At 41.4% G+C, this 11,658-nt stretch overlaps 1 protein-coding gene across 1 annotated transcript; it reads left to right on the top strand.

The window, feature by feature from the left end:
* The first annotated feature begins 4,233 nt into the window (after positions 1-4,233).
* On the top strand, positions 4,234-5,131 carry olig4 (oligodendrocyte transcription factor 4). The gene has a single exon (XM_077539716.1). The coding sequence runs from the start codon at positions 4,350-4,352 to the stop codon at positions 5,085-5,087; it is 738 nt and encodes a 245-aa protein (XP_077395842.1). The 5' UTR covers positions 4,234-4,349; the 3' UTR covers positions 5,088-5,131.
* Positions 5,132-11,658: the final 6,527 nt, after the last annotated feature.

Below are 11,658 nucleotides of genomic sequence, written 5' to 3'. Positions count from 1 at the left end.
AGCTCTAGTGGGGGGTCCTCAGGGCCCCCTTGATCCCCATTCTGTGTTTGCAAAGCACACAGAATAGTACATCTTACACTGCATCCGTCGAGATTACGCACCGTGCAAGTCAATGAAGGCGCCCCTGACAAACACTATTATAGACTTTGAAAGTTTGTCCCGGCCTATGCAACAGAAGACAAGTGTGATATTCGATTATGATTTAGGGAATATTAAATCAAATTTAAAAGACGTTTGCTTTTTGTTTTTTTTTGTTTTTTTAGCTCACTTCAAATTTTGCTGAGTTTGAACAGTTCATTCTAAATTGTGAACACACAACTCAACAACTCAACATGTCTGCAGAGGGATATTCAATACCAAGCTTGATGCACTATGCCAGGGGTGTGCAAGCTTTTTCATTTCAGGGCCACATACAGAAAATCAGAAGGACGCAAGGGCCACATAATGTGATGAAGAGAAATTGTGTTTAGTCCTAAATATTGTACAAATAATTTATTTGTGCTTTTGCATATTTATAAAAATGGTACAGTATATAAAATAAATAAAACATTTATTTGTAATATGGCAATAGGGTAATTATAGTTCGGGAATTTTTCATTTGAATTTTTATTTTTGTTTTGAGTTTTTTCTTTTTTTTAATTTAGTTAGTTTTGTTTAGTTTTCAGGGTGGTTCTGTTAGTTTTTTAATGAGTTTTAGTTCTTTAATAAATGCTTAGTTTTAGTTTAGTTTCAGTATTAGTTTTATTTTTTATTTTTTTATTTTTTATTTTTTTTAAATGTGTATTACTTGTGCACAATATTTAAAAACCACCATGGGCGCAACGTCATTATTCCTTTTTATATCAAACTAAATCTACTGAAAATCACATTTCAAATCATCCCCAAGGGCTCATGCATTAAATTAATTACCAAAGACTAAAACTAAAGAAAATTTTGCTATTCTTATAGTTAGTTTTATTTTTTAGTTAGTTTTGTAAACATAAAATGTAGTTTCAGTTAGTTTTCTTCTTTTAAAAAGCATCTTCGTTTTTGTTTAATTTCGTAAGTTTTGAATTTTAGTTTTTTCTTTAGTTTCAGTGAACTAAAATAAACTTTTAAGAGCACCCGTGTTTTTCGGCACCCTCCCTTCTTACTTTGACCATCTAGAAACATTTTTGTTTTTATTTTATTTCAACAGAGTCAAATGCCATTTTTAGCATACGTCGCGGGCCACTAAAAAAAATGGACGGCGGGCCGCAAATGGCCCCCGGGCCGTAGTTTGGACACCACTGCACTAATATATCAGATATAAAAAAAAGTTGAGATCAGAAACGTGATATTCTGAACGAATTTCATTTCATATTGAAGATAAGCAGATTTGCAAACGCAGCATAGTGTGCATGTGCGAGTGCAAGTGGCTTTATGGTCGAATTAGGGGAAGACAATGGCGTGCCCACTCTTTTAGTCTCTTTTTAACTACCTCCTCCCCGCTTGCAGGGCCCCTTCGAGTGATAGTGATGCGATTTCGCAGACTGTTTGGAGAGCCAAGTCAAATTGATCTGACCTCTTTTGTCTTGGCTTCTGCTTGAATTGTACCTAGTCTGCCATTAACACTGTTACTTTACATGTTCAAGCACCTCATATGGTGCTTCATGCCTTCGCCTTAGCGTCGCATAGATACCGTATGTAAATAAGGCCTTCCGGGCGTCATATATCTGGGGCTGCGGTGCGGGGAATTAAGAAGGTTGTCTACACTCTCACTTTTGCTTCACTTGCTTTGAATGGTACACGTAAATGATAAATGCAGAGCGTTACATTTTTAAGAATGAATCTTTACAAAAAGGAAATATATCGGGAAATGATAAATGCAGAGCGTTACATTTTTAAGAATGAATCTTTACAAAAAGGAAATATATCGGGTAACTTGGACCTGAGTCAAAATTGACGTCTCACATATAATGAGTTTCTAAAATAGAAAAACGAAATTTAACACAATGATACTGACAATTCCTCCATCCATCCATCCATCCATCCATCCATCCATTCCTCCAGCCAGCGAGCCATTCGTCCATCCATTGCGGTACCATCCATCCATCCATGCATCATCTATCATCCATCCATCCATCCATCCATCCATCCATTGCGGTATCATCCATCCATCCATCCATCCATGCATCATCTATCATCCGTCCATCCATCCATCCATCCATCCATCCATCCATGCATCATCTATCATCCGTCCATCCATCCATCCATCCATCCATCCATCCATCCATACATCCATCCATCCATCCATCCATCCATCCATTCCTCCAGCCAGCGAGCCATTCATCCATCCATTGCGGTATCATCCATCCATCCATCCATCCATGCATCATCTATCATCCATCCATCCATCCATCCATCCATCCATCCATCCATTGCGGTATCATCCATCCATCCATCCATCCATGCATCATCTATCATCCGTCCATCCATCCATCCATCCATCCATCCATTGCGGTATCATCCATCCATCCATCCATCCATGCATCATCTATCATCCGTCCATCCATCCATCCATCCATCCATGCATCATCTATCATCCGTCCATCCATCCATCCATCCATCCATCCATCCATCCATCCATCCATCCATCCATCCATCCATTCCTCCAGCCAGCGAGCCATTCATCCATCCATTGCGGTATCATCCATCCATCCATCCATCCATGCATCATCTATCATCCGTCCATCCATCCATCCATCCATCCATCCATCCATGCATCATCTATCATCCGTCCATCCATCCATCCATCCATCCATCCATGCATCATCTATCATCCGTCCATCCATCCATCCATCCATCCATCCATGCATCATCCATCCATCCATCCATCCATCCATCCATCCATCCATCCATTGCGGTATCATCCATCCATCCATCCATCCATGCATCATCTATCATCCGTCCATCCATCCATCCATCCATCCATCCATCCATCCTTCCATCCATCCATCCATCCATCCTTCCATCCTTCCATCCATCCATCCATCCATCCATCCATCCATCCTTCCATCCTTCCATCCATCCATCCATCCATCCATCCATCCATGCATCATCTATCATCCGTCCATCCATCCATCCATCCATCCATCCATCCATCCATGCATCATCTATCATCCATCCATCCATCCATCCATCCATCCATCCATCCATCCATCCATTTTCTTGACCGCTTATTGCTCACAAGGGTGGCGGGGGGTGCTGGCGCCTATCTCAGCCAGGTCTGGGCAGTAGGCGACGGACACCCTGGACCGGTTGCCAGCCAATCGCAGCTGACAATTCATCAGAATCAATTATTCTATTTAATGAAGTTGTCAAACTAAAAAAAAAAAAAAAAAAAAAAAAGTTTCACCCAGATTTTTGACAAAGAAAGCTTGGCAAGAATGAAAAAGTTATGATTACATATTGGAAAAGAAAACTACCGGTATATTAAGTCAAGTCAAGTCAAGTCAAGTTTATTTATATAGCCCTTAATCACACAAAAGTCGCAAAGGGCTTCACATGCCCACAGTTGACAAATAGTAACGACATCCCCTGATCAAACCACAAAAGGGCAAGGAAAAACTCAAAAAAAAAAAAAAAAATATCAGGGAAAAAAAATAAGAAACCTTGAGAAGGGGCCGCAGATGTGGTAATCCCCCTCCCAGGATGACCAGGCTGCAATGGATGCCGAATGGGCAACAATTGACTTAGTTTATGATACGAAACATTATAACTAGAATAGTGCAAAAGTCCATTGAGGAAGTTGAAGCGCTGCAAGAAGACTATATATGATATCAAATTACATATGATTATTGTAAGGACAAAATCACCACCACATGTTAAGAGAAGCCCAGATCTGTAAAGTGAGAAGTAGTTTGTTTGTTTAAATCCTGTATTTCAAAAGTGCCTTTTCCCAGAGTGAAACTGGCAGACTGGGGCTTTAACTCACACTTGTTTTTGGTTAATGTGTTGTGGTTCATCTGGGATGTTGTGGGGGAGATGGTTGGTTGGTTGGTGGGTGAGGAGGGGCTAAATGTGAGTGTGGGAAGGTGCAATGGGGACCGCAGGACAGCATGTGTGTGTGTGTCGCGGGTGAACATGTGTCCCTTCGGCAATTGGCTGTAGCTCTAAGTGTCTCATTATGCGACTTATTGTTCCTTTGTTGTGCCGGCTGTATAAATAGACCCCAGTGGGCCCGGAGGATGACAGTTTAGACAGACTGGTCATCAGACTGGAAAAAAAGGGACGTGAGACTACGAGGAACACAAACATCAAGAAAATCTGGGAAGCATCTGACAACAACCCAGATTTTTATTTTTATTTTTTTCCTCGCTTCACCTAAGATGGATTCCGACGCCGGTTCCACCTCCAGCCGCTCGTCATCCCCAGACCTGGTTGTGGATGACTCCGCCGGGAGCTTCTTCTCAAACAAGATGTTTCAGACATACTGCCACGAGAAGCGCTCCGGCAGAGAGGCCGACCAGAGCACGGACGCTAAGGCCAAAACTCGATCTCAGCTCAGCAAGGAAGAGGTGCAAGACCTGCGCCTGAAAGTAAACAGCCGGGAGAGGAAGCGAATGCACGACTTGAATCAGGCCATGGACGGCTTGCGAGAGGTCATGCCCTACGCTCACGGCCCGTCGGTGCGCAAGTTGTCCAAAATCTCCACCTTGCTCCTGGCCCGAAACTACATCCTCATGCTGTCCAGCTCTTTGGAGGAGATGAAGAAGCTGGTGGGGGACGTTTACGGGGCCAACGCTGCCGCCCAGAGTCGCGCCGCCCACCCGTCCGTCACCCCCGCCGCATCGTCGCCTGCCCACCTGCCGCTGCATCCTCTGGCCCAGTCGCTGCACACCCTCGGCCAGCATCATTCGCATTCACCCGCTCCGGCGGCGGCGCCGCGCTCGCCTCCGTCCAGCAGCTTTCTGGGCTTTCACGCTCCGGTCCAAGGGCTTCTGAAGGACCCGCTCCACCTGACCAGCACCTACAGGCATTTCCCTGGCATGCCCTGCCCATGCTCACTCTGCCAAACGTTACCCACACCGACTTCCTCGTTGCACGGCTTGGCAATGAACAAGTAACCGCGACGACTTCTTGTTGCTGTCGGCACGAGGGACTGAGCAAACTGCGGACCTGATGCCCACAATTTGTATCTAGTGTCAATACTTTTTTATGACATGCCAAACTGCTGCTATTTTTTCCCAGCTGGTCTCTTCTGTCTTGTTTTCAGAGAAATATTCAAAATGCAGCAGGGATTCTATCAAGAGCAGCAAAGACTGTAATTTATCTGATGAAGCGCAATGATTGTCAACAAATTGATTTTGGACAGGATTACTATTTTCCTAAATTAAATTTGTTATGATCATAAAACCTGTGTGCTGACATTATTATATTTTTACATTATAATGTTATATACCTTTAAACAGTAATGTTCGATAACACTTTTTTTATTTTATTTTTTTATTTTTATTTTTTTTTACAGGTAGATACCAGTATGTGTACTTGAATAGTCACTGATACTGATACTAAGTAATGATACCACAAGTACACAGTAAATTCTAGTCAATTTGACTCTATTTAGAAAAGGACCAAATAGACTCGTTTTTATAGTAATATTTACACTTTAGAAGAGAGCAAAATAAAGAATTGGAAAAAATAAAAGTGACTCAAGGTAGGAACAAACTCACGACCTTCAGCTTGAGAGACAGCCGACCTATACTCCCTGAGCCACGTAGATCCTGCTTTCTGCTAGCATATGGCTCATGTCAGCTGCAGCTGATTCCATGATTGCATGGAATCTTCCTAACTCCAACAGACCAAAAATTATCTTTGCTCTCTTGGACAAAATCAAACAGTAGGAGGGGCATAGTTCAGGTGGTAGTGTGGCAGTCTCCCAAGCTGAAGGTTGTGAGTTCGAACCTTTTACCCTTGAGTGAGTTTTATTTATTTTTTTTAAATCATTTTTTAAATTTTACTCTCTTTTTGTGCAAATCTTAGTTTATTTTAAAACTCAATCTCTATTTGCTTCCTATCTGAAGAGTCAAATTTACACTACAGAATTTACTGTTCTTTTCATGAATCCCAAAAAAAAAGCAATGACCGATAATTTTAAACAAAAACACATTTATCCCAATATTTTCAGTTAAAATTTATAGTATTGTAATTCCTAGAACCTGACTGTACCTTCTAAAGATTTTGGTTTTTACAAGATATACCTTATAGGAAGAGTTGAGTCATACTTATAAGAGCACAGAATAATAGCTTACGTCACAAAAGCTTGGACACCACAATGCAGAGATGGGAAGAGTACCGACATTCTCTACTTGAGTAAAAGTACAATTACTTGTGTTTAAAAAAAAAAAAAAAAAAAGTACTCACTCAAATAATTACTCAAGTAAAAGGACAAAAGTACAGGCTCTAAAATGTAAAGTACAGGGTCAGGCAAAATGACCTGACACATTTGTAGCTTTAATAAAAGACAAATAAAATAAAGAAACAAAAAAGTGTTTTTATTTTCGAGAAGTACTTATAATGCCATTTTGTTTCATTAGCTTTTGAAAATTGAATCAGTCAAATGGGATCCGTTCTTGTCTACACGCTGTCGTTTTGGTTTCAATGCAGATCCAGTAGCTCTTGAAGCAGGTAACCCAACACAAGATTTTGTTACGAGCTGCTACGGGATCATGTCGACCAAGTTTGAAGCGCAAACGGAACGCTCGTTGTGTTGCAGTTACAGATTTGTTGGTTTTGTTTTTGTCCGCAACGAAAGCGCGATGTTCACCAGGCCAATTCATGGCATCAATTGAAAAAGAAACAAAAAATAATGGCACTATACACAAACAAAACAAAATAAATATTTAAAAAAATGGCGTTATATGTACTTTTTGAAAATAAAAAAAACGCTTTTTTTGTTTCTTTATTTGTCTATTATTATTTTCATCGGCTGTTTCCTCCTACGTCAATTTGAACAATATTAGCGAATAGAGCAAAACTCAAATACACGTCGGCCAGTTGACTCTCTGACTTGCCCTGCGTCGAGTGTCGAGTTATTCTAATCTAGCCAATTGCACATCATGTGATTGCGTGTCGTCGAGCCAATCACAAGCTGGGATGTATAAGCCCGTGTAACGCTTCATATGAATGGGCGGAGCCAGGAGACATCAAGGTTAAGTATTTTAATCGTTTTCATGACATTTAAAAACAAAAGTAACGACCTTGTTTTGAAAATGTATCAAGTAAAAAGTTATTAAAATATCACGGAAAAATGTAAAAAGTAATTTAAAAAATAAATACTCAAGCACAGTAACAAAATATGTGCACTTTGCTACTTCCCATCTCTGCCACTAGGGCAAGGGAGTAAATTTAGGATATCATTGGTTGCTAACCAGCTTTCGAGGCGCTGACTTCTTAAAGAACAGAAGGGCGACACAATGCGACAACACAGAAGCTAAATGTGGCGTTCTTGAGCCGGGGGGGACCATCCATCTTTACCTCAACAGGGGTGTAGGAGATGAAAGGACAGCACAGGCGCCAGGAAGGCGCGTCACTTTTTGTCCGACGCTGGCGAGGGACGTAGCTTCTGTCCTTAAGCTTCTAGGACGACTATTTGTCACTGTCTCATAATCGCTTGGTTATCTGCACACAAAGAACAAACTTGCAGCAGAGGGCACAATGTGGCCAGACTGTCAAAAGTTTAAAAAAAAGAAAAAAGAAAACCTATTTCTACACATCCCAATCACAGCAGATTAAATAATAGATTTCGAGTAGACCCGATCAAATGATGAATCAGCTAAAGTGCAAACGCACTGATTACCGTGAACACGATTTAGGCAAACAACAACAATGACTTGCCTTCACTTAGCAACAAATCAAGCGTGTAAAATACATGCTTATCCTCCCACGGCTGACAGATGAGCCGCGGATCAGGGGAGAAATGAAGAGATGTAACTCATTCTCACCCACCTTCCTTCTCAGGCCTCCCGAGAGCCCTTGAATGGCCGTTGAACAATAGCCATGCGTGGGACACAAAGGCCCGGGGTGTCCGAGCTCTCGTGCCTGAGACACAGGCCCCCCTCCATTCAATCTACATTTCATCATGGTAACAAGCGCTGTCAGGCCAAAAAAAAAAAAGAAAAAAAGCCTGACACCCTCACTCACCACAAAGGCGGTTAGCTCTAATATATGAGCCTATTGACACTGTAAGGAGCCCCTGTCAGTGCTGGGGGAATTGTCAGCTGTGGGATGTCTCAGTGGGGGGAGGCAGCTGCCAGCCAAAGCGAGCAGCAAAGCTTCTGGCGTGGGGGACCGCCATTGCCCGCGTCACCTGGTGCCCGGTCCCCCGACGCAGAGACCCGAGGTCCTCCCACAAGGACCCCCTCTTTTATCAGGGCACAGGTGGGAATGGGAAGCAGAACACATTGCGGAGATTAGCGGGGGACCGGCCTCCCTTTGGTCAAGGTAGATAATTAGAGACATTGACTTGCGCAAAGCTGGTGTTTCCTGATCGGCACCAGATGGTGCGGAACCCACGTTGTGGCATCGGCAGGCCGGAGCGAACGTGTCCGTGGGTGTGAGTGTGCCTGCGTAATGGATATCCGTCTTAAATCATACAATATGGGCAGGTCCTCCGTGGACCATTACGGTCAGCGGCTGCTGTCATCAAGACGACGCGTTAAGCAGCCTCGGCAGCTTGTGGTCGCGATGATGTATTACGAACAAAGCTTCGGAAAAGGCATTTGAAACATTTGAATTCATTTCAAATTGTTATCTGCGCTAAACCGTTGGCTGCACTTCTTATTGTATGCACCTTTACTCGAGCACACTGCATGTTGCTGAATTTAACTGCACTGTTAGTTCAGGAATAGGCAACTAAAATGCTGTAGGGGACCATAATTATTATTATTATTATTATTATTATTATTATTATTATTATTAGTATTATTATTAATATTATTATTATTATTATTATTATTATTATTATTATTATTATTATTATTATTATCCATCCATGCATCCATCCATTTTCTTGGTCGCGGGGGGTGCTGGAGCCTATCTCAGCTGGCTTTGGGCAGTAGGCAGGCGGGGGACACCCTGGACTGGTTGTCAGCCAATCGCAGGGCACACAGAGACGAACAACCATCCACACACACAAGCACACCTCGGGACAATTTGGAGCACCCAATTAACCTGCCATGCATGTTTTTGGAATGTGGGAGGTGAGCGGAGTACCCGGAGAAGACCCGCGCAAGCACGGCATGTTCTATGCAAACTCCACCCAGCTAGGCCGAAGCATGGACTCAAACCCGAGTCCTCAGAACTGGGAGGCGGACGTGATAACCACTCTCACACCGTGCATTATTATTATTATTATTATTATTATTATTATTATTATTATTATTATTAATATTTTATTTTATGTATTTATTTATTTATTTTTTTAATCAGTGCTACACAGGTGCCGCATAGAACCAAACACTTCCTAATCAAATGTATGACAAAAACAATATTTTAGATATGGACAAAATACGTGCATATGTGCAAAATAATTCATTTTTCATAATACATTTGTTAGTGCATGTATAAAAGAGCCACTATTCTAATCCAACAACAAATAAATAAATGAGCTTAAAAAAAAATTAAAAAATCCAGTGCAAAGGGCTCCCATGCATGAAAATTTCCATTAAGGGCAGCACAAAACTGCTGAACAGCAGCATTTTTTCCACACCCACTCAATTTAAAAAAATATATATTATTGGGGTACTCTGTCCTGCATATCATTAAAAAAAAAAAAAAAGTTAGCCTCTCAGTATAAAACCCAGTGTAAGTGCAACTAAGCCATGTCTGCCATCTAGTGGTGAATGGTGATATTACCATTGAAAACTACAGTCAATGCATAGCTATTTGTAATTCGACATGTGAATTATGATTTTTTTTTTCCATTATTTTGTTTTGGGGGGTTTTTTCCCCCTATTTTCGGATTTGTTGTTTTAGCCGCGTTTTTCATGGAAAAACTTACAGTGAATGTTTATCACTGTTTTTGATACATATTGTGTTTCAGAAAAAAAAGCCAACTGTATTTTTCTTTAAAAAAACAAACACAAACATTCTTGTTTTCTAAAATACTGCACTCAGAGTTCAGCCCCCTCGCCTAATTTAACTCATATTTAGTGTTGTAATAATTATCATTTGTTTGCATCATACAGTATGTGTGTGTGTGTGTTTTTTATGTAAAAGTTTAGGAATCGTTCTGAGCTAAGCTGAGTAACTGAGATAAAACTATGCAATGTGATGACTGCTCTATGACGTTAGAAGCTGACAAATGATTATACTATTATGGTCATTGCATGTGTAAAAAACAAACACAATGCAATGCTGGCCTATGAACTTTTCAGAGTACTTCATGTTCAAAATGATTGCTAAAATGTCACGAAGTTCTGTCACAACGAAACGATGGGGTGAAAATGTGACACATTAAAAACCTTTACCAGTTCAACTCATTAAATCTATAATACTGTTGACAGATGGATATGTTAACTGATTCAGATTGTGATCAATAGAGAAGCACTTGTCGAACTTGGCTTCGTTCAATCCGCATTGACGGAGTTAATTGGGAGACTGAAAGAAGCAATTAAGGGCGAAAGAGACCCTGGGACAGAGGCTACATATTGCAGGACATATGCGCACATGGTGTAACGTCTGGATGAAGGCAATCTTCAATTAAGTGACAACACGCTTCCAGAACTGTTTTGTGTTTTTTTTTCTTTTCATTTTGAGCTTAGTAAAGCCAGCAGACGACTCACCCGCCCCTTCACACCAAAAAACGGAATACATACTAATGAGTAGAAAACACAGCTGCTCGGTGTGGGGTGGGGTGTGGGGGGGTCAAGACACACACTCAACACAAACGCACACTCACGTACACACGCATGGCCTGGACATATTTTGTTCTCTGAACAACTAAGGATTTATTTTTTTTATTTATGTAGACTATAATGTATCGCGTAAACATTGTGTAGCACCATATGATGTGTTAAATGTTGCCCACTCGGCATCCTTTGCAGCCTGGTCCTTGTGGAAGGAGGATACCCCCCCCATCTGTGGTCCCTTTTCAAGGTTTCCTCTTTTTGCCCCTAATGGAGTTTTGAGTTTTTCGACGCCTGGTTGGGTTTGATTAAGGGATGTCGTTAATATTTGTTAACTGTGGCCTTGTGAAACCCTTTGAAGCTCTTTTATGATTAAGGGTTGTACAAATAAACTTTGCTTGACTTGACTTGAATTTAATTATTATGTGACTGATATTTTTCAGCAAAGTGCAAGTCTGGTTTCCATGAAGAGACACATTTGATGGACAGGCATAAAAACAAATGATTAAAACTACAACCAAGTTTTGGATGACATGTGAAGTGCAAGCCGTGCGAAACCCGTTCGATATATGATGTCGCAACGCGTCCCCCTCGCATAAAAGCGGAGTACGCAAACTCCACACAGTATGCAAACCCCACCCAGGAAGGCCGGATTCAAACTGACAACCTCTGCACTGGGAGGCAGACGTGCTAATCAGTCAGCCGCCATGCCGCACGATTTGCAGCCCTGTGAGTTTAAATAGTAGTAGTATACTAAAAATAAGCCAAGATGTTTTATTTAAGTGTAAGG

This window comes from Festucalex cinctus, chromosome 12 (assembly GCF_051991245.1).
Source record: "Festucalex cinctus isolate MCC-2025b chromosome 12, RoL_Fcin_1.0, whole genome shotgun sequence".
NCBI classification, from domain to species: Eukaryota; Metazoa; Chordata; class Actinopteri; order Syngnathiformes; family Syngnathidae; genus Festucalex; species Festucalex cinctus.
Note: the sequence above shows the minus strand (reverse complement) of the source record. Positions and strands in the feature narration are given on the sequence as shown.

Bases quoted from the DNA above. Each gene is read 5' to 3' on its own strand.
- olig4 (XM_077539716.1), top strand. From the start codon at position 4,350: ATGGATTCCGACGCCGGTTCCACCTCCAGCCGCTCGTCATCCCCAGAC.